Source organism: Megachile rotundata, chromosome 4 (genome assembly GCF_050947335.1).
Source record: "Megachile rotundata isolate GNS110a chromosome 4, iyMegRotu1, whole genome shotgun sequence".
NCBI lineage: Eukaryota > Metazoa > Arthropoda > Insecta > Hymenoptera > Megachilidae > Megachile > Megachile rotundata.
Genome location: NC_134986.1, coordinates 8561153 through 8582427, shown reverse-complemented (window position 1 = coordinate 8582427; position 21275 = coordinate 8561153). Strand labels below are relative to the sequence as shown.

General features: G+C 32.3%; 3 protein-coding genes across 33 annotated transcripts in view; 1 reads left to right on the top strand and 2 right to left on the bottom strand.

Annotated features, from left to right (window-relative positions):
- Positions 1-74: 74 nt before the first annotated feature.
- LOC100876030 (glycerophosphocholine phosphodiesterase GPCPD1) lies at positions 75-16615 on the bottom strand. 6 transcript variants are annotated; one of them, XM_076530994.1, is made up of 16 exons: positions 9282-9492; positions 7637-7867; positions 7342-7547; positions 7050-7219; positions 6783-6961; positions 6568-6702; positions 6378-6488; positions 4586-4739; positions 4354-4501; positions 4015-4240; positions 3436-3513; positions 2699-2854; positions 2198-2625; positions 1962-2115; positions 1816-1888; positions 1580-1741 (listed from the first exon to the last, which is right to left on the bottom strand). In XM_076530994.1, exons 2-16 carry the CDS (start codon positions 7781-7783, stop codon positions 1722-1724), a joined length of 2385 nt encoding a protein of 794 aa, XP_076387109.1. In that variant the 5' UTR covers positions 7784-7867; positions 9282-9492; the 3' UTR covers positions 1580-1721. The 6 variants fall into 6 exon arrangements, with proteins under 6 accessions (XP_076387106.1, XP_076387107.1, XP_076387105.1 ...); XM_076530991.1 differs by lacking the exon at positions 9282-9492 and adding an exon at positions 16475-16615 and having other exon boundaries at positions 75-1888; XM_076530992.1 differs by lacking the exon at positions 9282-9492 and adding an exon at positions 16475-16615 and having other exon boundaries at positions 75-1888; positions 7637-7761.
- LOC105663877 (uncharacterized) lies at positions 9675-21139 on the top strand. Of its 25 annotated transcripts, none has more exons than XR_013037945.1 (15): positions 9675-9891; positions 10054-10150; positions 10387-10778; positions 10839-12222; positions 12325-12495; positions 12602-12759; positions 12912-13144; positions 13370-13601; positions 14636-14818; positions 14949-15087; positions 15345-15489; positions 15558-15732; positions 15926-16433; positions 16519-19108; positions 21002-21111. XR_013037945.1 is itself a non-coding variant. In XM_076531006.1 (15 exons), the coding sequence occupies exons 2-4, from the start codon at positions 10108-10110 to the stop codon at positions 10907-10909; spliced, it is 189 nt and encodes a 62-aa protein (XP_076387121.1). In that variant the 5' UTR covers positions 9675-9891; positions 10054-10107; the 3' UTR covers positions 10910-11027; positions 11556-12222; positions 12325-12495; positions 12602-12759; positions 12912-13144; positions 13370-13601; positions 14636-14818; positions 14949-15087; positions 15345-15489; positions 15558-15732; positions 15926-16433; positions 16519-18318. The 25 variants fall into 25 exon arrangements, 7 of the variants coding, with proteins under 7 accessions (XP_076387121.1, XP_076387120.1, XP_076387119.1 ...); XR_013037946.1 differs by having other exon boundaries at positions 10054-10289; positions 10387-10461; XR_013037944.1 differs by having other exon boundaries at positions 10054-10289.
- The window catches only part of Phlpp (PH domain leucine-rich repeat protein phosphatase), a 211634-nt gene continuing 209787 nt past the window's right edge, over positions 19429-21275 (bottom strand). For both annotated transcript variants that reach the window (XM_076530989.1, XM_012295705.2), the window contains exons 17-18: positions 21016-21256; positions 19429-20810 (exon numbers count right to left, since the gene is read on the bottom strand). In XM_076530989.1, the coding sequence (XP_076387104.1) occupies positions 20352-20810; positions 21016-21256 (700 nt within the window). In that variant the 3' untranslated portion in view covers positions 19429-20351. The remainder of the gene's footprint in view (positions 20811-21015; positions 21257-21275) is intronic.

Here is a 21275-nt window from a genome sequence, read left to right as displayed (position 1 = left end):
CTTGTATGTAATAATTATTCATTATATACACAACAAATTATCGTTTTCGCAGGGAAAGAAAAATAGACACAAGATTAGAAATCTGAAATATATATGAAGTTTATCAATATACACTTGAAGACTGTAACGCATTAACCTATATGTATTAGAATTTTCAAAATTCTACCATTAATTACAAACTTATCGAACCGATTAATATCCTTCAACTGGTTTATTACAATGCATAGCCTCTATGACAATAGAAAAGATCAGTAACCCCCCCGCTTTAACGCACGATACGTGTGCACTTACGTATGTGATCCCATTAACATATCTGCGATATACTTTTCTAAAACCAACAGATATTCTGTATACTGCCAGAATCTTAACGATTGATACAATCGCTCTCTTTAAGTTGTATAGCATACTACCAATGCGGTATAGCGGTAAAAATTATCTTCTCCGTTCAAAAACTTTGAAAAGATATTTGCGTGCTACTTATTCTGTTACTGATGCAGTTATTACAATATAAAATTAATCAGACGTCGAAGTTCAGATAGGAAAAAGTAGTCCCTAATAAAGCGAATGAACAATCTTCATGTTTCTACCAAAAAAGAACCGATCTTCAATTGTCTAAAGTAATTGCTGTACAAAGACAGAGAAATTGTTTAATGATAATCACCGTGTTATTTAATCTGGAAAAATAATTAATTTTTTCCTTTGTTTATAATTATTAGTTAAAAATTTTTAAATAAGCAAATATTCAATAAAGAAATTTTTCTCTAATCTTTATATCCTTCGATTTCTAAGATGTCATATTAAAAATATTTCGAAATATAAATAAATGAATATGAAACATTTTATATCTACGAAAGATAGGTACCCTGCAGCTGCTTTGTCAACATTTGAAGCTGTCAAAGGCAATCGTATCATCTTTTTTTTAATTTTCTTAATAACTTATTTAAAAAAAAAGAAAAAAAAAGTACATACTCGTAATGTCATATATTTTTCAATTTGTTTGTCAAACTGCTTTTTTTTGTTTTGTTAAATTAATGTTTAGTAAAGACAGGAATATGAGAGGGGTGACAGTTTTTGTATGGACTAAATGAAAACATTAAGGATATTTGTACTAAAAACTTAAAACTCCAGCACTCGCTTGTCACAGTCAAAATAACAGGAGTTCACATTCTTCTACAGCCAACGTTGAACTCAATTAGCGTTAAAAGAAAAAGGCCATTGTGTAGAGTTTTAAGTAAGATAATAATAAAAAAATGGACAATTAAGTCGATCGATTGCGGGAATGATAAATGATGTGAAAAATGCAATCGATCGTCTTTCTTGTGCACTGGTGTATGTGTACATTCCGTTATAATGGCCGTTGAGATGATCCAATTGTACGGATCCTAGGACTGTAGGGGAGAAACTAGTGCTGTTTAACCCCTTCGTAAAGATTACAGTAATTATAAATTATAAAAGAAAATTTTTTTTTTCGGTTTTTTCCTTTCTTTTGTGAGGTCCTTTTCTAAACAATATCTGCTGTATTATCTAGACAGTCCTTGTCTAAACAAAACAACGACATGAATGGCTTGAAACAGAAACATCAAAGACAATCCTTTGCAGATTCATCCTCTCCGTAGATTTCTGGTAGCGCTGTTGTTTGACCGCAAACTAAGTCTGAGATACTTTTAGCTTTTACTGAGTGGCCGAAGGATTTCGCGCAAACGCTAAAATCTTTTGTCATTTCACTGATCTCTTCGCTCTCCTGATGGTCACATGTAGGTGGTAATTTAACAGTCGACACAGAATATACATTATCACCACCAATACTATTCTTACCAAAAGTTGCAACTGAGGTTGTTGATGTTGTTGTAATCATATTTCGCGATTTATCAATGTCCATATAGTAATCCTAAAATAAAATTACTTACTATTTAGCTGTCATATTCGAATAAATATTAAGGATAATATTTAAATTATCTTACCTCAACCTTTTCTGAGTTAAGAGAACTGGAAATTTGAGATTGGGCTGAACAATTTTGATTACATTGTGCCAAAGCAATTAATGCCTTCTGATTTTCTCTTGCATCCACCAAAAATATGCTTTCTTTAACTTCCTTCGCATTGTATTCGTCAATTCTGCGAGAAATATTTAATCAGTATAATTTCATTGTTTTTTTTTTCGAGGCAGAAATGATTGACACATTTTAAGATTACTCACTTGTCATAAATAACAGCATGTAAACCGAGTTTTTTCAGATGTTGAATCGTATCTTTATCATTGTTATCATCCCCCCAGCAGAAGATAATTAACCCAGCATCTTTTACTAATTTAACTTGAGACGGATCTCGAAGAATATCTTCGGTATGGACATTAATTCCTAAGATATCAGCCGCTAAAGCATGTCTAACAGCCATCGGTATCGTTTGACACCTTGGATCATGATAAGTAGGATATTTTGAGGTTATGCCTTGGGTCAAGAATACTACTGGGTACTTATTTTGCTTAAGACGAATCATAGCACAGATATCAGGGTTAAAAGACGAGAAAACGATTTTTCTGTCACCTCCATATTCTAACACAACTTTGAGTATAATATCCAAATATAAATTAAGATCGAAGGGATGATTAAGTTCAAATGTGCCATCCTATAGGTACAGATAATGCAATTTTAATGAGCAAAATATAGAAAATAAACAATAAAAAAGTTACCGTGTTTACCTTCAATTGCATTGTCCACTTTATTTCAATATTACATCCGACGTGCTGTTCTAATTCTTGAAGTACGGTCTGTAGAGTAGGGAAAGGCTGATGATCTTCCAAATCTTCGTCAAAGAATCTCGGATTTTTTTCTCGACCTTCAGCCACATGATAAACCTGCAAGAAAAATGTTAACCTGTTAGAAATACATAAACCAAAAATGTCTTTTAACGTAATTCAATTAGATTATAAAATTTGGTAAAAATCGTATGATGTTTGACATACTATACTTTTCGAAGCCAAACAAAGCACTCTGAGGTCATGTGAATATATTAAAAGTAATATCATGCCTCTCATGATATTATTCACATGCTGTGATAATGTGATTTATACATTTCTTGATGGAAAGTTCCGCGCTTTGTGTACGGAAACGTGAAGTCAGAGGGAATGAAACTGGTGGATAATTATTAAAAATGATCTTGAAGATTTTTTAAAGCACTTTTACAAAGGTTGTCTGGCGATATTACGTCGATAAAAAATATTTGTAAAATTCAGAATTACTTCAATGATTTACAGTAAAGCTTTCAGCTTTAAATCGAAGCGTAATGAATACATATCATGATGTATTTTCAAAGATTAATTTTAGTCGGATTTGGAATAAATTCGGAACAAGCATGCATCAAGTGGTTTATATGGCTAATCTTGATTATACATCTTGGCGACAAGTTAGGCGGCGCAAAAGCGATATGAAAGCTCACCAGTTGGTTAACCCCCTGCTCAGCTTTATCAACGAAATACAGCACCTTACCCAACGAGTCTCCCGGGTAATAAAAATCCTGTTGAATATTAAAAAAAGACCAATACCAATAGGTATGTTACACCTATGAATTCATGATTGCATGGCTGTGTATCTACATACGATACAACCCTCTGAGGTGATTGATTTCTCCTTCAATACAAAAAAGGACATAAAAAGCGGAGACTGTTTTATTAATACGCGTAGCATTATTAGAAGCCGCATTCTATTGGTTAATGGTAGATGCAAAATTATATGTGTCGCATTAATTGACCTATTAAAAGATTGTTAAGGTGATCTCTATTAACATTCCACCGTAACTTATGAAACTAACAGTCTTCGAATAAAATAAATGTTCTCTTTTGTTCGCCGTTCTGAAATTTTACGAACACTACTTCGTAACAAAATAAAACAAATTAATTATTTCATAAGTAAACGTTGATTTCTGTAAATAACTGTAAATATGAAAATATGCACATGATATCTATGAAAATAAACTGACACTGAATATAAAGTGCATTAATGTATATGTGAAATTTACCTTCAACAAATGTAACTGCTCCAATGTTAGATCCTTAACAGGTATTTCCAGCATGTCCATAGCCTCTATTTGTTTCTTGCGTTTTAATGAAATAGATACATAAAAATCGTGATAAATAACTGGTATATGATCTTTAGACAACTGGACATCAAATTCAACCATATCAGCGCCGTGATATGATGCGGTCTTTAAAGAAGCTACTGTATTTTCCCGTACATTAGCACAGCTATAAAAAAAAGTGCATGTTTTAGCACATAATCATGAGTATAGCTAAGGGGGGATATTTATCTTCCCCGAGTGTATAAGGAATATAGAAGATCTGCTTTTTCTCGAACATACTTCTTCGTTTGAAAAGATGTACCGAGCCCTCTGTGTCCCACATCCAGGCCAGACCATCGTTGTTCCCAATGTTTCGCGTATGAAATACTCATGTCCCACGGATAATCCGGAATAGATTTTATCACAACGTATTCCACTGTAAGTTGTCCTGTGACCAAAGAAATTACTTAACAAAACTGTAGTGGCAATCAAAAAGGATAATTAAAGTCAATATCAGAATTTAATATATTACCAATTGGTCTATGTTTGGTGCTTGTAATTGGTACTGTTAAAAGCCCAACGCTAGCTTGTAACGTGCTAGGTAAGATGTAGCTGAAACCGATATGATTTGGTGGTTCTCCTGGAAAACACCTTGAGCTGTACACGTAGTAGTCCACTAAATATGCCTGAAAAAACAGTCTACTTAATATACATGGAAAAATACAACCATTTGAAACAACACCAAATGCTTGCATCAGTATTTTCTGCTCATCCATTATAGAGCTTGCTTGAACATTAATTAAGTCCAATGATCAAGGACATTCAGTTTGAAGGAAATATTTTTTATTAACTTTTCTAAATTAGGACACAAGAAATTAAAGATTCTAATAAATGTGGTGCAATTTACGACACGTTATCAACGATCCTTGATCACTAAAAATCGTAGGAATTAAACTATATCATTTGAGACATTTGTACATCTTATGTTTTTTTTCTAAATTCTTTGGCAGTTTGAAGCAATTTGTAGGCAAGAGCAACAAATTTATCAGTGACCGACGATACAAAGGACGATAATTTACTTCCTACATAATCTAGCAATGAACCAGACCAATAATTGCCAAATGCTGTACTCTGCCTGGTGACGCGTATCCCGCAACACCTGCCGATCATTCATTATTAAATTTCGATATCAAGTCTGCAAGGTTTGTAATTCAGATTCAGAAGATTCTGACAGCTTAGTCTGGCATTTGTCCGCGCAGCGGTGTCAGGTACGGTACAGTAGAGTTGGTCAGAGCTAGAAAATATTAGTAGTACACTAAAAGGATATAGGAGTGATGGGAGCCTCACCATTTTCGACGCACACAGATGGATATGAGGTGTGACAGCGTTGATATCTCTAAATTTCTTAGGGTTGCTTAGGATGTCGGCTGTGACTCGCGTAAACCGATCTCACGTTACAATAGATCGCGTAGTCTGGATGATAAGTATGTTGAACCACATCCATTATCTTCAGTCACAACAATACGACGTACTTCAGAGAAAATTTACGGATTTACGAGAGACTAAGCCTAAGGATAGGTGCGGTAGGGTGAACGACAATCAAAACCATCATATCTCTGTGTGATGTCATGTGACACAGATGTAAAGTGGTAGACGATGCTTAGCATCGATACATCAGATTGCATGTTAGCATCGTCATTTGCACCAGAGGTCTTGCTTTGTACAAAGCTGACGGTTGTCTTCATTCCAGGCCAGTGCGCGTGACATCGCTTCTGGTTTCCAAGGAGGGCAATAGCTGCTGAACAAGTTTAATTATCTTTTACCAAGTAATTTGAACAAGTCGCGAGAGAAGACGTGGCCAGCCTACTCGTGGTCTACTGAAAACTCACATGGTATGGTCAATGCGTATCTTTAGTGTATCTAATTCTCTCATGAATTACCACTAGTTTGTCATTTATTGCTGTGTCATGCCTACAATTTTTATCAATATTATGTTCATTTATCTGCCATTTCTATTAAACAAAGATGTACATTTGTCATCAATGCTAGGGAGGTAAACTAAAAAAACACCACATTTTATTTTAATCTTTTTTTTATACAGTTAGCATATGATGACTGAAGTCAATGCCTTTGATGTTTCCATTTGCAGAACCGTCCATTAAAAACGGAAAATGTTGATTTGGAATAAAAATCGAAGATCTATCCTATGTACATAATGCATATAAGAATTACAAGCAATGCAAGCAATAAATACCAACCAATGGTTATTCATCGAATTGTGTATTTAATATGATTTCCTGATGATATTTTATGTGAATACTTACGATAGTTTCGGGATATCGAACCGCAACATTGAAGATAATAAATTCGTCTTCATTATAAGCTCGGCCAAATTGTTCCTGAATCTTGAAGTGGGGCTCTTCGTCGTTCATAACCTAGACGGACATATTTTATTATAAAAAAAATTATGATAATCATTAACTAAAATAGGAAATATAATTAAATAATATATACCGCTATTTCCGTAATACTGAAGGCAGGTTGATCAACAATATCTTGTGTATCCATAGAAAGACTATCATCTACGCAATCACCTCCAAACTGTTGCAATTCTAAAGAATTGTGCCTAACTAGATTTACAGGTGTCATCTAAAATTTGAGTGAACATTTTGATTCTGAACTTTTACATATGGATCTATTAACAAATAATGCAGTCTAAAAGCACACACCTTAATGTGAACTTTTTTATTTTGTAATCGATTCTTCCATAATTTAATTGGATTATTAAAAAGCTTAAATTGTACCACAGTTTCGTCAGTCAACCAGCCTCGTTCAATTTTACAATAACCATTATAATAACCAAATTTGTCTGCATCTGGTAATGTATCGCTAGTAAAATTGCTAGGTGCTACAATAAACATTTTATTTGAAACCACAGTCAAAGGTAATAACATTACTTTATAGATAACACATCCTCTTTATGTTCACATACATACCATTCTTTTTGATGAGACGAGGTGCCATATGAGTCTCCCATCTACGAATAATGAGAGTTTTGGCCGAATTCTTAGTACCATTGGATTGACAGATGACAGCAACGAAATATCGAAATTCTACATCGGTATCAATGGGAAGTGAAACTTTTTGTGAAAATGTCTGTCCATCTCTGAAATATATAAACTTTGACATGTATATACAGTCAATTTCATTCATGTCTATATATTAACACATCCCAGCTGAGCAAACAATAAATAATTATAAGAAACACAGAATTTTTTAGTTACTTACTCATCATCTACATCACCAAATAAGTTTTCCCCAGCATGTCCATCATCACTATAAAATTCTGCACTACTGTTACTATCAAAAAGTGTAGGAGAATCCCGACTGCCATGTTCTTGTGATAATTGAACTGCTTGATTGTGATTCCAAGCACCCAGCTCGGGCAAATTGCCCACCACGTATAAAACTTCATTTTTCTCCAGTTTATGCACCTGAACAAACATCGAATAAAGGAAAAGAAGCAAATTTTTGTTATTACAAAGTAAAACTGTTAAGAATGCACGCAATTATTATTCAGTACCTGGACCCTAAAAATCCAGTCCCTTTTAGATCCCCTCATGTCTGATGTATGTTCAGTCGCCACCTCGATGAAGCTAGTCTCATGTGGCTCTTCTAGCTGCTTCAATTGCTCCTCCTCTTTGTTCTCTATAAACCACATCCGCTGCATATTACTATCTTTTCTTTTTCTCACTGTTTTTCTCTTTCAATTTTCTGTGTTTCAAGGTGTGTTCAATTCACATCAGCTAATTTTCTGTAATAAGGGACTTGTTGTAAGGTATGTCAGGAAGTTTACAATAGCAATCAAATTTATTGGGACAGGTATTAAATACACAATTTTTGTTTATAAAAGTCAATTTTAAATATTATTTTTAAGTATTTATTTATTATTAAACACAAATTTACAATTTTTTTTCTGATACATTATATAGTGTAATTATTTTGTAAGTTTTTAGATATTTTTATATTTTTTAATATGTTTAAGATATTTAATTGTTTTGTGGCTTATTTATTTAAAAATTATGAATAGGTTTATTATAAACATTTTAGATATTATTATATTAAACCAAACTAAAATAAGGATTTAAATGAATTAATTAAATATTTAAAATTTAAATTATTGTAAAGAATATATATAAGTATAAGTTAGTTTCACAGTTTTACATCAAAGAAATACCATTGAAGTAAAATATATATGAAAGAAAAACATTTTTATATCATTGGTTTTGTATTTAAATGGTAGTTATAAGGTTAATGGATTAAGAAAGGATTCATTAATAAAATTAGTATATGATTAAAGGATGTTTTTATATCAATATTAGGTAATTTTTTTTAACGTCAGCAATGTTATATCAATATACTCTATACTAGCAACATGTAGTACAGTGTAGTACAGTGTGACAAAACATGACATATAAATTACACCAATATTCAAACATCAATATGAGACAAACAAGCAGAACACAACCATTTTCTAAACAATTACAGTATCATTTTCATTTTGCTTAATATTAAATTTAACATTACTTTAGATAGACAAGTCAGCATTATAGAAGGTATCTCGCTATTGATGGTACAATCGTAGCAGAAATGATCCTATATATAAAAATAAATGAAAAATATAGAATAAAATTTATTCAAATTTAGCTTTGTTTTGAGAAATTAGAACATACTGTTAGACTATGTTCCTTATGATATTATTACTTACACATATGTTCAACTACTGATGCTCAATTATCTCAAAAGTAAACCCATATATGAACAAATTTTATTCCAAATTTTTTATTAATTTCTTTCAGGAAAATTAAATCCTCCTCAATAGTACCATCAATACTGGAACATTCTCTGTAAATATTATCAACCATGTTGCAATTCATATTTAACATAGTGAATCTAACATGTAAATATAATAAGCAGAATTACAGGAACAGTTGGACCCTTTTTCTTTTTAATATCGATATAGACATTTTTGTCACGATACATCATGGTACAGACATTTAAGGAAAGACTTACATGGAAACAATTATTGCAAGAATGTTCTATAACAACTTGTAAGCAATATGTCGGACATAGGAAAACGGGACAAAAATATAACGAACAATGAATGAGAAAAATTCGACTGACTAATATATTTTACAGAAGCACGTTATTTTTGAAACACGGTTTACCTATTATGTCGAAAAAGCTCGGTTGGTTTTACATGTAAAGCTTGATTGGCAGCCTGGTCTTCACCTCGTAAAAGAGTGCGTGTTATTTAACGAATGCCGAAAGCAGTCGCACCATATTTTTCATCAAATTTCCCATTATTCGTCACTGTACGGCACAACACGACTTTTTTACCTGACATGAAACGACCCACTAGCACAACACACTGCACAGCAGTAGTTTTTTCTCCACAAATGAAACAATGGTCGATCTGGCAACGTCGTGAACACGGAAATGACGACATCGATGGCTCAACAGAGTCACCAATTTGAACTGTACTAAAGTTACTGCTTTAAGAAACTATCATTTTTATATTTTAACTTATAAAAATATACATAGACCACCAATCAAATTAATTCTAATAAATGTATTAAATCTATCAAAACGTTTCATATAACGCGAGTGCTTGAAATATTCGTATTTGAATTTGATTTCACAAAATTTCGAGTAGTTACTTCCTGTCCGCCATACTGCGACGAACACAAAACGGTTTATTATCGAGTAAAAGTAATATACATATATATTATATTGCTTTAAAATTTAATACAAAATTTTTATTTTCTTGCATTTTATGTAAGTTCCGTATATTTATTATATATATGATCATGACTACTATAATTGTACTTTTAATTACTTTACTTCATGAAGTAGAACTTTGAACTGTTTGAAAAAGTGTTACATAAAAACTTCAGTGCATACATTTTAACATTTTTTAATACAGTACAAACTTTTTAGGTATGATTAGATAAGGCGCTGTTAAATTACATGACAGGTGACCCGTAAAATTTTATGGTTCTGTTTCTACTTATTTGGAGGACTTCCGGTATACATGGTATAACAATAAATCAGTACTCCTCTCAAGTACTCTATGAAAATGCTACGTTCTTAATAACAAGCGTAAATTGAATGCGTCAACTTTTAATAAAAAAACTAAGTTTTTTTTTTACTGCGAAGTTGGATAAATACATAACGTAACAGTCGATGCGTCAAGAAACTATTTTTTTTAATTGCGATGGAAATACACGTCTGTAGAATTTAAATAATAATTATAGGCGTTATTTTATCTAGGAGCTATTATTCTACAATTTTCTGTGGGACAAACGTATGATAAATCGAATTGTAATACATTTAATCGGAAGAAGGGTAAGAGCCACAGGAAAGTACTCGTTAAGAAAAAAATGTCCGCATTGACCACGGGGGGGACTACGATAAGAGTTGTGACGCATTAAAAGAGGAAACTATTCAATGCAGGATGATTTGCCGTCATTACGACTACCTATTTTTTACAACTGTAGAACAAAAATATTCAGATAATTACGATTAAAAATTATCAGAAAATTTGTTTTATTCTCTGCAATGTTTTACCGCTATATGCATTACTATTTTTATTATTTTGTTCATATTTATTTTTATAGCTTCCTTAATTTAATATTTTTCTATTTTTATTTCAATTTTATTAAGTAAGTTAATACAATAATTTTATTTAGTAAAGTTAATACAATATTTTTTATTCTTTGCAGAAAGGAAGACAAGATTGAAAACTGGTGAACAACCGTTGAAAGGATTTCATCACTGTCTTACTGCAATATAATTGTGCACAATCATCTGTTTCTTGGATTACATCTTATATTACATTCTAAGCATATAATGTTGCATTATATTAGAACATGTAATAACAGGTCTGGCTCGACTTCGTTGAAACGTGAAAGGTGGATAGATAGTCAAGTGCCGTATAAAGATTGAGAGTAAATTATCAGGTTGTTAAGGATTTTGACTATATCGGTTTCAAACAATTTAGAGCATTAACAATTCTAAAAATAAATTGTAGCACATGTCGTAATTAAATTAGGTAAGAGTTAGGTTAGATCAGCGTTAGGTGATTCAGTTAAATCGTAATTGAATTAATACAAAAGGTTTTATTATAAATCATTACTTCTTTCCTATAGTTAAACTAGTTTTAAGATTTACAAAAGTATCTTTCTACGAAAATGTATTACTTTGATATTAAAGGAAAAGATAGACTAACAATGTTATAATTTATATTGTAAAATAATATTTTTGTTTCTGTAATATGTTGAACTGTTTCTGGTTTAGGTTGTGATACAATAGCCTTCTACGAAAGCCGCTTTCAGTCTCTACAATTAAAGCTTGTATATGAGAGTGTTACGATAAAAAAGACAATTGCATAATCATAAGCGTTTGCGATGATTAATAATAGTTGTTTCTCTATTTTATAGGTACTGTTGAAGAGGAGTGCGATGCACGTTGTATGAAATCGTTGCACGTGATGTCTTCTGGCAGATATGTTCGATTAATCTATCTGGTCGAGAGCAATGATTCATCGTATTCGCGAAAATTTACACTTTACACAAGCGAGAAAATCTGGCGTGAAGTTGCGCGCAAAACTTTTTTCTCGTTGTCTCTAACCACAAGTTTATACTTAGAACTGCTATTTGCAACAGATATTTATATGTATGATATTCTTTTTTAAGGGTCATACAATTTAAGAAACTGGAAGGCCACATTTCGGACGGCAAATATACTCTATAATTCATGTCCACTTCAAGCATTTGTACAGGAACAAGTCGTTCTTTAAAAGCACTTGATTTGGCACAAATGAAGAAATCAATACGGTTTCTATAAAAGGTTTCTCACGCTACGGAAGCTAAGGATAGACAATGAAGAATAGTTTCTTTTATTAATTTCTTTCGGACGTCGAGTGTATAGTCAACGTCATTTAACGACTGCATCATACAAAGTTATGACAGCCACTCAATTATGTGCATGACAATAATCACTTTGTTATTCAACTTTTTCTAAGAAAAAAAGAAGTTAAGTTTATCAAATGTGGACTTAGAAACAAAATAGATGTAGCTGACAAAAAGTTTATATATTACGACGAATGTGAGTAAAATATTGCGAGAATCAGTAGATATGCTTATTTTATAAGAATTTTTCCTTCTTAAATACTTTATTATTTCCTTATGTATTTTGATGATGTAATAGCTTCTAATACTATTATAAATTGGAAGACATTTTCGAAGACGGTAATTTTTTACGATCCATACTTTGGGAATCTCTGGCAGGAAATAAATAACTGTAATATTTCTGGCTATTCACTGCTGACCTTGGATGACCTTGAGCAGTTCATGTCCCGCTGAATATATAGTGCACAGAGTACAAAAACACAAACTATTTTTACTTTTAATGAATTTATGTCAGCGTATGCTTAAATAATTATGATAATAATAGCAATGGTAATTATTATTAATTTTTTTTTCAGTTACGTTTCTAAAATAAAAAGCTAGAAACTACGTATAGAAACCGAAGATGGCAAATAATACTGTCAGGCGTTTCTGCATAAATTTTGCGTATTTGGCCGTAAAGTAGACATTTTTTAAAAATAAGTAGTCTGAAATAGAATTACATTTAAATGATTAGGTATGTATAACGCGTCTCACTTGGCTACAGTTCAATGCCTTGTTCAGTGCTCCTCAACTTTTGTTAATTAATATTTTCACTTCCGTCAATAACTTGATAACTGATATTCTTTCATTACCAAGTTATTCTAAGAAGATCATAATTTTTTTCAGACCATGAAACATAAGAAATGTATTGTTATTGCATTTTTCATATGATGATTAGACATATCAGTGAATATTAAAATGACAGAAAGGATACTTATGTCATACACGAATCAACTCACGTAATGCATTTACAAATATAAATGTAAAGTAACCGTAATGTTTTTAAAGAACATCGCAAAATCAATATTCGTTCATTTGATGTCATCATTTTGAAACGATGAGATTCAGTAAAATATCAGGTAAGCGTCATTTATAAATCTTGCAAAATAGTAGCTGTAAAAATATGGCATTGCAATAAAATGTTATATCGATATCTAAAAGCAGCAAAAGTATTCTTGATCCACATTTCGATTAAACTGTCTCTCATAAATTATGTAGCATAAATTAATTTGCCATTCGTATTTTGTTAATAAAATTTTTGCAAAATGTCTATATTAATTTTGTAATGTTTAATATTTTTACAGATCCACCATCGACAAATTGTATATATCGATATAATTTATATATCTAAATAGTTATTGAAAAATAATATTACGTGACTGAACAAAAATATTAAGAAAATAGAAGACAACGTTTATATGCAACAATAATAAAAAAGAAATATTTAGAGTAACGTGTACTTCATAATGTCATGCTATGTTACTTATCGATCTGTTGGAATAGATATATACATATAGTGGTGCATTCTTAACAAAGGTATAAAAAAAGCGCTTCAGGAAATAAAACTATGGCACGCGGCTATTGTGACTATTGTTCCATTGCCACTGACGTGGATATATTATATCTATAATCATTGGCGTAACTAAAAGTTTTACTAGAGTGGAATCGCTCAAAATTTAGGATGAGAATTAAAAAATTTTTAATAGATGAAATCTTACAACCTTTCATAGCGCACAAGAAAGGCGAGATTGTATTTTAGGGGAAGAAGGAGGGGATAGGTACTATTTTGTACAAAGTTACGCCACTAGCTATAATACTTAAGTATACGTTCGTACTTTGCTATTGCAGCACGTCAACAATGTACCAAGAAAAGCCACTGCTACCGTTTTCTTACGCATTCCATGAACAGATACGAAGAGCAGTTCCCGTTCACATTTTACTGCATTGCACAATATATGACTATTAAGATCGTACCTTTGAACATGCTTGATTAATTACTCGCTTACGCATTAACATAATTGTATACTACCACGTGCCGCTTAAATGAATTCTTATTTACACTTCTCCAGTCACGAATTCTAAACGTTAAATTCGATTACATGCAAAAAGCATCTATTAATTTTCTTTTCATTTAAGCGTTTTTAATAAATAGGATTATACATGAGTATCTAAATATTATACATGTATCGTTTTCACATGTATGGAAACGCCTTCTGTTTAATCTCACCATGATTTTCTTAGATCTATTTTTAAGGTTAGAGGATCAAGATCATGTTGCTTGTAACATGCGGGTGATACGATTCAAAAATTTCTCCCTAACGTATAAAGTTATACTCTTTCTTGTGTAATACCTGCACGTGATGAAATTGTATACTCATTTAGTCTGATGCAAGTACAGATATTACAAAAAATTGTATGTAAAGATACACGTATACATAGTTTCATATTTGTCTATATCATTTTTCTAAAATATGTCGCCATAGCAAGACTAGGAGACATAGTCCACTTTAGATAAAAATCGTAGTTACGCCAATGAACGAAACTTATCAATTTTACTATTTATTACGCAGGAATTTTTATTCGTTAAATTTGAGACGTCAGCGCCAATACAACCCGTTGTCAGATACGAAAAATATTTTACCAAAGGAAACCAGATTTCAAAACAGATAAAGAAAGGTGTGGTAAAACAGAGTGACTGGATTAGCTTCCGGCTGATATATGTTGAATGTCAGAAAAAATACTTAATGTATGAGGTAAGGTCTCAACCATTTATTTTGATCTTCAGATTTCTTTTGATTTCTGTGTATACCTCGCAGAAAATATAACGGCTGTCATTCAAGTAATTTTTCCGTAGATCGATGTTTTTAAACAATACATTTGCAGGCATATTACGAAACAATTTATCGAGATAGTGAACTGACGCAAAACCAGGAAACGTTGTTTGTGACAATCAGCTGCACGCGTTTATCGAGTTCAAACGTGAGAGTATAATACTTGTTTTGTGTCCCACAAAAAGAGAATGGTGCGTAGTTCAAAGTCCACGAAAGAAATTTTGTTCGCTCCTCATCAAATTCGGGATTTGTCATTACGAAATCTTTAATTACATCATTTATTTACGTCTCTTCATTATCTACTTTCGTAAAACTGTTATTAAAAACCTGTCCGACTTTCGTTCGCAGAAGCTGTTGATATAAATTTTAACATGTGTTTTTCTATTCTGAATGTTTGTGCACGCAGCGAATTTCTTCGAAAATACATTGAACTTGTTATTTTTCACAGAATCCTGAGCTAAACTTATTGCAGTTCGTGTAAATTGGACATTGGTACACAATGATCGATAAAAATGCGACAAGAATAAAATATCAAAATCCAACTCGTTACTTGGTTATGGTTTCTAAAGTATACGTAATAAAAGATTTTATAGGTAATTTTATACATCATTGTACGCATTCATTATAGATCAGTGAGAAAGTATTTTCATTGTGTATGCAGTGATTTGACGTAAGGCCCAACGAGCCGTGCCGTCTCATCGACCGTGGACTTTCGATTTAGCATGAAAGGATTCACACGATTTCGTTGTCATATTTATAGTTTCATGTAAACTACGGACTACAGCAGGCTACCCTAGGGAAGATGAGATAGAAAAACCCTAGGATCCGTTTTTTTGGTTAGTATATTTAAAATTTTAGGAATTCAGAAACTTGGAAACTTCTAAATTAAAAAATTCAGAAATTTATTACTTTGAAAATCAATAAATTTTTAATATTTAATTATTGAAAATTGTATCTATTATTTTTGGTAATTATTTTTAATATTTTTACGAGTATTCGTATACTAATAGTATTCAAATTTGATTACAGAATTCGTGTAAAATAAGCATGCATGTAAATCACAACCATTATAGTGACTAGTGAGGATTTTTTCCCCTAGTGAAGTCTGTTATGCTTGATACGATTCCATAAAGACGAATTTAATATATCAAAGCTAAATCTAAAGAACATTCTATACAACAGATTAAAACTGTCAGTGAAACTAATTAAATTTAAAGTCTTTCGTTGTATTTAATAAATCATGACATAGGATCAGAAAACATGATGGATGTTTATTTCACAAACAAATGGGATCATAAATATTGTGAACTGAAGTTTTCAAAAAATACGACAGTTGACAAAAAGGAAATTAATCAAGAGTTTTCACTGCATAGACGGTAAACGCTGGATTTATTGATTTTAATTTCGACGGGAGTGATACAAATAGACAAATGACGAAGCAACTCTTTGAAACACACCTTGAAAACAAATTGACGCAGTCACACAGGCTGTCACATATCAAAAACCAAACATCAAAAACACATTTGTTGCAATAATGGTACAGTATAGTGATAGTATATAGAATAATATATTACTCACTAAAGTTTTTCACGTACACCAAAATCAAATTCTTCTTCTGATAGGTATCATAGCAAATGAATTAGCTATCAAAAATTGGACACGTGGTATTTCACCGATGAATATGTGACACGCGCACACATCGCGATGTGTGGACTGTGGATGTAACGAACACAACTACGAGAGGCGTAGAGAGGAACGAAGAGAGGAATTAAAAGAGAGAGAGAGAGAAAAGAGAGAGACGAGTAACTGTAACACCAGAACCGTCACTGTCGACGAAATACTACTGACTGTTGGCGTCGGATTTCAATCAGGTTATGCAAACCCTATGAACTCCCCACTCTTCTTTCTTTCCTCATATACCTACGCACGTGACTCTCCAATGCGTTCTACATTTATACAAACTGTTGTATACACGACTGTCTGTGTAAACGCGTCATACACAATTTGTATATCGCCATTGGCGTAACTAAAATTTTTGTTTGGGGCAGGTCCTCTGATACTGAACTGCTCCCCTGATACCAAGATAGCACAATCAACCTACTTTTTGATACAAATTCTGTTAATAATTGCGCAACCAATAATTCTTTCAATTCTTTTGAAAATAGTAATAACAAGTGCAGTTAAATGTAACTACATTTTGTTATCATAAAAGTGAACATATTTTTTCATCAGATAAGTAATTATTTAGGTTTCAAAGCTGGTAGTTATTGTTATGATGCCACATTATGTTTGTCCCTGTTGCATTGTTTAGCATTTTCTACCAGCTCTTCATAATGCATACTAATCTGATACCCCAAGAACAGCTGTTATAACTGTGCAGTAGATTTTTTACGCGCGCAATTCAAAGGGCGGGAAATTCGATTCGTGCCGCAAATCATTTTCAAACAATCAATATGTTTATTCATTATTCACAAAATTCCTGTACAAATATTCGATTTAATTTTAGCAGATCGATAATATTTTTATCATCAATCATAAAAAGTCTGTCTCAGAACAATTAAAATTTATCTCTGCAAATTGATGAAATGAATCGATGTTTTTGATGATTAGATCAGATATATTTTGAAGTATTTACAAATTTCGAGTAGATTACAATTGAACTTTGATTGTTATCAATATATTTATCGTGAAAAGTTGATGTGAGTGCTCTGCTTTCTAATCAATGCGACAAGGGAACAGCTGCCGTTATTTTACAATAATTGTTGGCGTCCGATATTTATCAGACATTTAATCAGACATATAAATAATATATTTGACGTATTTATAGACGTTTCACTGCACTGACACTTGGTAATTTATCTTACGCAAATTCCTCCCGGGATTATTTCACGATCAAAATTTTTCCATTTAGAAATAAAAATATAACAATTGTTATCGTTAATATTTATTATAAACTACGTAATGAATTTTTATAAAATTTTCCAGGTTTTATCTTCGAACGCTTTCATATTACACGTGATAAATAGTACACGTTCCTATTAATTAGTTAATTATCTTCGTACAAAATTTTGAAAAATCTTGAGTAATTAAATCGTAAGTGCGATTGTTCGTACTACAACATCAAGATTACAAAGTCTCTGAAATTTATCAGTCGTTTACAACGACTTCATCGCGATTATTTGTGATCACCAGATGTTGTTAATATGTACTGTAGATAGCAAGAGTACTCGAGATTACGCTCCTATCTGTTTAATTATTCAACGATCCAAAAATATTGGCTGAGCATATTATCGGCTCCGGGGGTGTGGCACAAATAAAGTATATAAGTACATACTAACATTATCGGGTATATGAACCTGTTTTTGTATTTACAATGGCACGTTAAATAATCAGCATGTCTCGGATTTTGAGATGATTGATTAGTGATTTGATTTATTGAAATCATTAGGTAAGGATTGAGTCCTCAGTGTAATTATATTAGAAATTACTGAAACGTGGTAGAATCTTGTTATGCTATAACATGGTCGCGTACACTAATTTACAAATTTAAGATTTCAAAAATGTGGAGGATTGAAGATATAATAATTACACTTAATAATTTCAGAATCTAGTATTTTGGAAATGTTAACAATTTTCAATGACGCCAATGGCAACCACATATTCTTAAAGACACAACAATTTCAGTCTTCATAACTTCGAATTTATCACGTTAACAACACATCGCAAAATATTATTGAAAGTTACGTAAAACATTATTGCGATGTTAAAAACATTAACATCTCAAATTGTTACAAATTCAAATGATTTATTTTGACGATCGATACTGCAACTGTTATCAAGTGTAACGATGAATGTTAAGATTTTTATACTTGACCAAGGTCTACTTATCTTAACGAGGGTCAGACACGTTTTCAAGATCTAATCAAGAGAAAAAGAAAGTCTCTTTTCTCGCTGTTATATCTTTAATCTGCTGATTTGGTAAAAAGAGTTCACTGCAGTGGAGAAATAGAGAGTTTAATACTGTTCAGCAAATAAGATAATGTTTATCAAGGCCACTGTTCACTACATTAGATGACAAGAAAACAGTGATAACTGCATGATGTCTGAATGCGAGAGATTTATTTATCACTGTATAAGTTGGATAAACGATGTACTAGTTCCGGGTCAACGAATGAAGATATAAATTAACGTCTCCTTTTTATAAAATAATGGGTATATGCACATATGATAAACTTATATTAATAATTACATTAATATATAAATTCTTCACAGTAAAATCTCATTATATTGCCACTTTTTTAGTTGTTTTAATCTATTGCAGTATTCAGTAGTTAACATTCTAGTATACAAGCTATTCCAGCTAACTTTGCCTCCTTCAATTTTTGAAGACACAAAAGTGTTTCAGAAGAGTAAAGGTTATAAGGTCACATCTGAAATTTCACAATTGTTATTTTTAAGTTAGAGCTTCATTCAGCTTCATATCGATAGCGATATTAATTGTTACAAAATGTTATCGTATAAAAACACAAAACTTCTCCTTCGATTATTTATTTGGTAGCTTCAGGTACAACAGTCGCTACATTTCGGTACAAAAATATATAAAGAGAATCATTTCTATTCACAAGATGTTAAGACATCATGCATCTTTTCCGTCAATATCTAAACATGTGTCATCATTGAATGCTCGCATTTAGGATGCAAATGAAGAGATGACGCATTCGACACGGGACAATTCGCTTTGAAATTGTTTTGAAGTGATATCTTAAATTTCTTAGAAATACGTAATCGTGTATAAGTACGAGTATTGTGAGATCGCGTTGTTTGTTAACTGAATAGAACCATTTATCTCGTCACAAGTGTTTTATAGTTTATCATCATGATAATTTTATTCTCATCAGTTGTTTCAAACTTTACTTATATACAATAATTTTGACGTATTAGTACTCTTTTTAAAATTAGCATATATTTACATCCATAACTTTTGCAAGAGCACGCTAATCAAATTGTTTGAATTACATAGCCATATTATTTTGACGTATTAGTACCCTTTTTAAAATTAGCATATATTTACATCCATAACTTTTGCAAGAGCACACTAATCGAATTGTTTGAATTACATAGCCATATTATGGTACAGTTTATAGTATTTGGCAATGTAAATACTTTTGACGTATGTACATTGTAGAATGTAAATACTACAATGACGTGCAATGGTAAGTACTTTTCGTTGTTATGAAGAAGCAACGTGGTAAACACATATGAACTTGAATATGCATCGCTAACGATAACTTCAGTATATAATCCTTTCATCTTAATCACGAATCGTCTCTTATCAATCTCTTTTTATTGAAAGATGAATCAGATATTTCGTATCGTTTTTTAATACTGATAACGCGCACCTTTCATTTCCCTATCACAATTTCAACACGCGAATTGTGCAAAACTCCTTTGTCCCTCACAATTCAGTAGTGGCGACCCCCCAGTATTGTTGCATCCTCGTTGCATCCTGTTCCAAAGAGTCTAATCCGTTTCTTTCCTGAATGACAGCGAAATCGTATTCGAGATTATACGGCATTAGCCTCTGCAAGCTACCGAAATAAGCCGCATTTGGACCTCCGTTCAGTAATCTCCTTCCGCTACCGAATCGTACGATGGGGGGCCTTGGTAGGGAAGGATTAAAAGATCTGGCACTTCCGAATCTCTTCGATAGAAAAGGCAAATTGCTTCCTAATTGAGGCGTGGATCTCGACTGTCCTCGTCGTAGAGGGGTTCTTGTTAGAGTGTCCAATTCCTTGTCGAACAACAATTGAGTGTTTTGTTCTAGCATGTACTCCCAGCAGCGGAATTGCTCCTCGCTAAGAGCACCGGATCTTTCCGACATCGTGTCCTCCTGCGCCGTCACACAAGCCGAAACCTAGTTACAAAACGATAATAAGTTCTTTATTTTTAAAACAAAGATATGTAGCAATATCTTAAGAATGTGTTGACTCTGAGCGCAGTCTTTAATTAAGCAGATAATTACCAAGCAATATCTGAGGAATTGAAACTGCGATTTATATTAATTATTTTAAATGAATCACATTAATCAGTTTTTTGTGTTTACAGAGATTTGGAGTTACCTTCCTGGTGCCGTTTTCGTTCACGAAAACACTTTGACGAGCCTTGTTCGTAGCCCTAGAAGCGGCACTTCCGGACCACACTCTACCGGAAGGATGTCTTGATTTGAATGTGCTATCGCTAGCCTGGTCTGATTGACCACTCGGCGAGCTTCTGTCGTCTTTGTATGGTGGACTTTCGTTCTCCTGTGCAGGTCTTCGGTTTTTGAAATATCTGCTGGATCCATTGTGAGCTTTGTTAGATCTGTAATATCATTAAACAC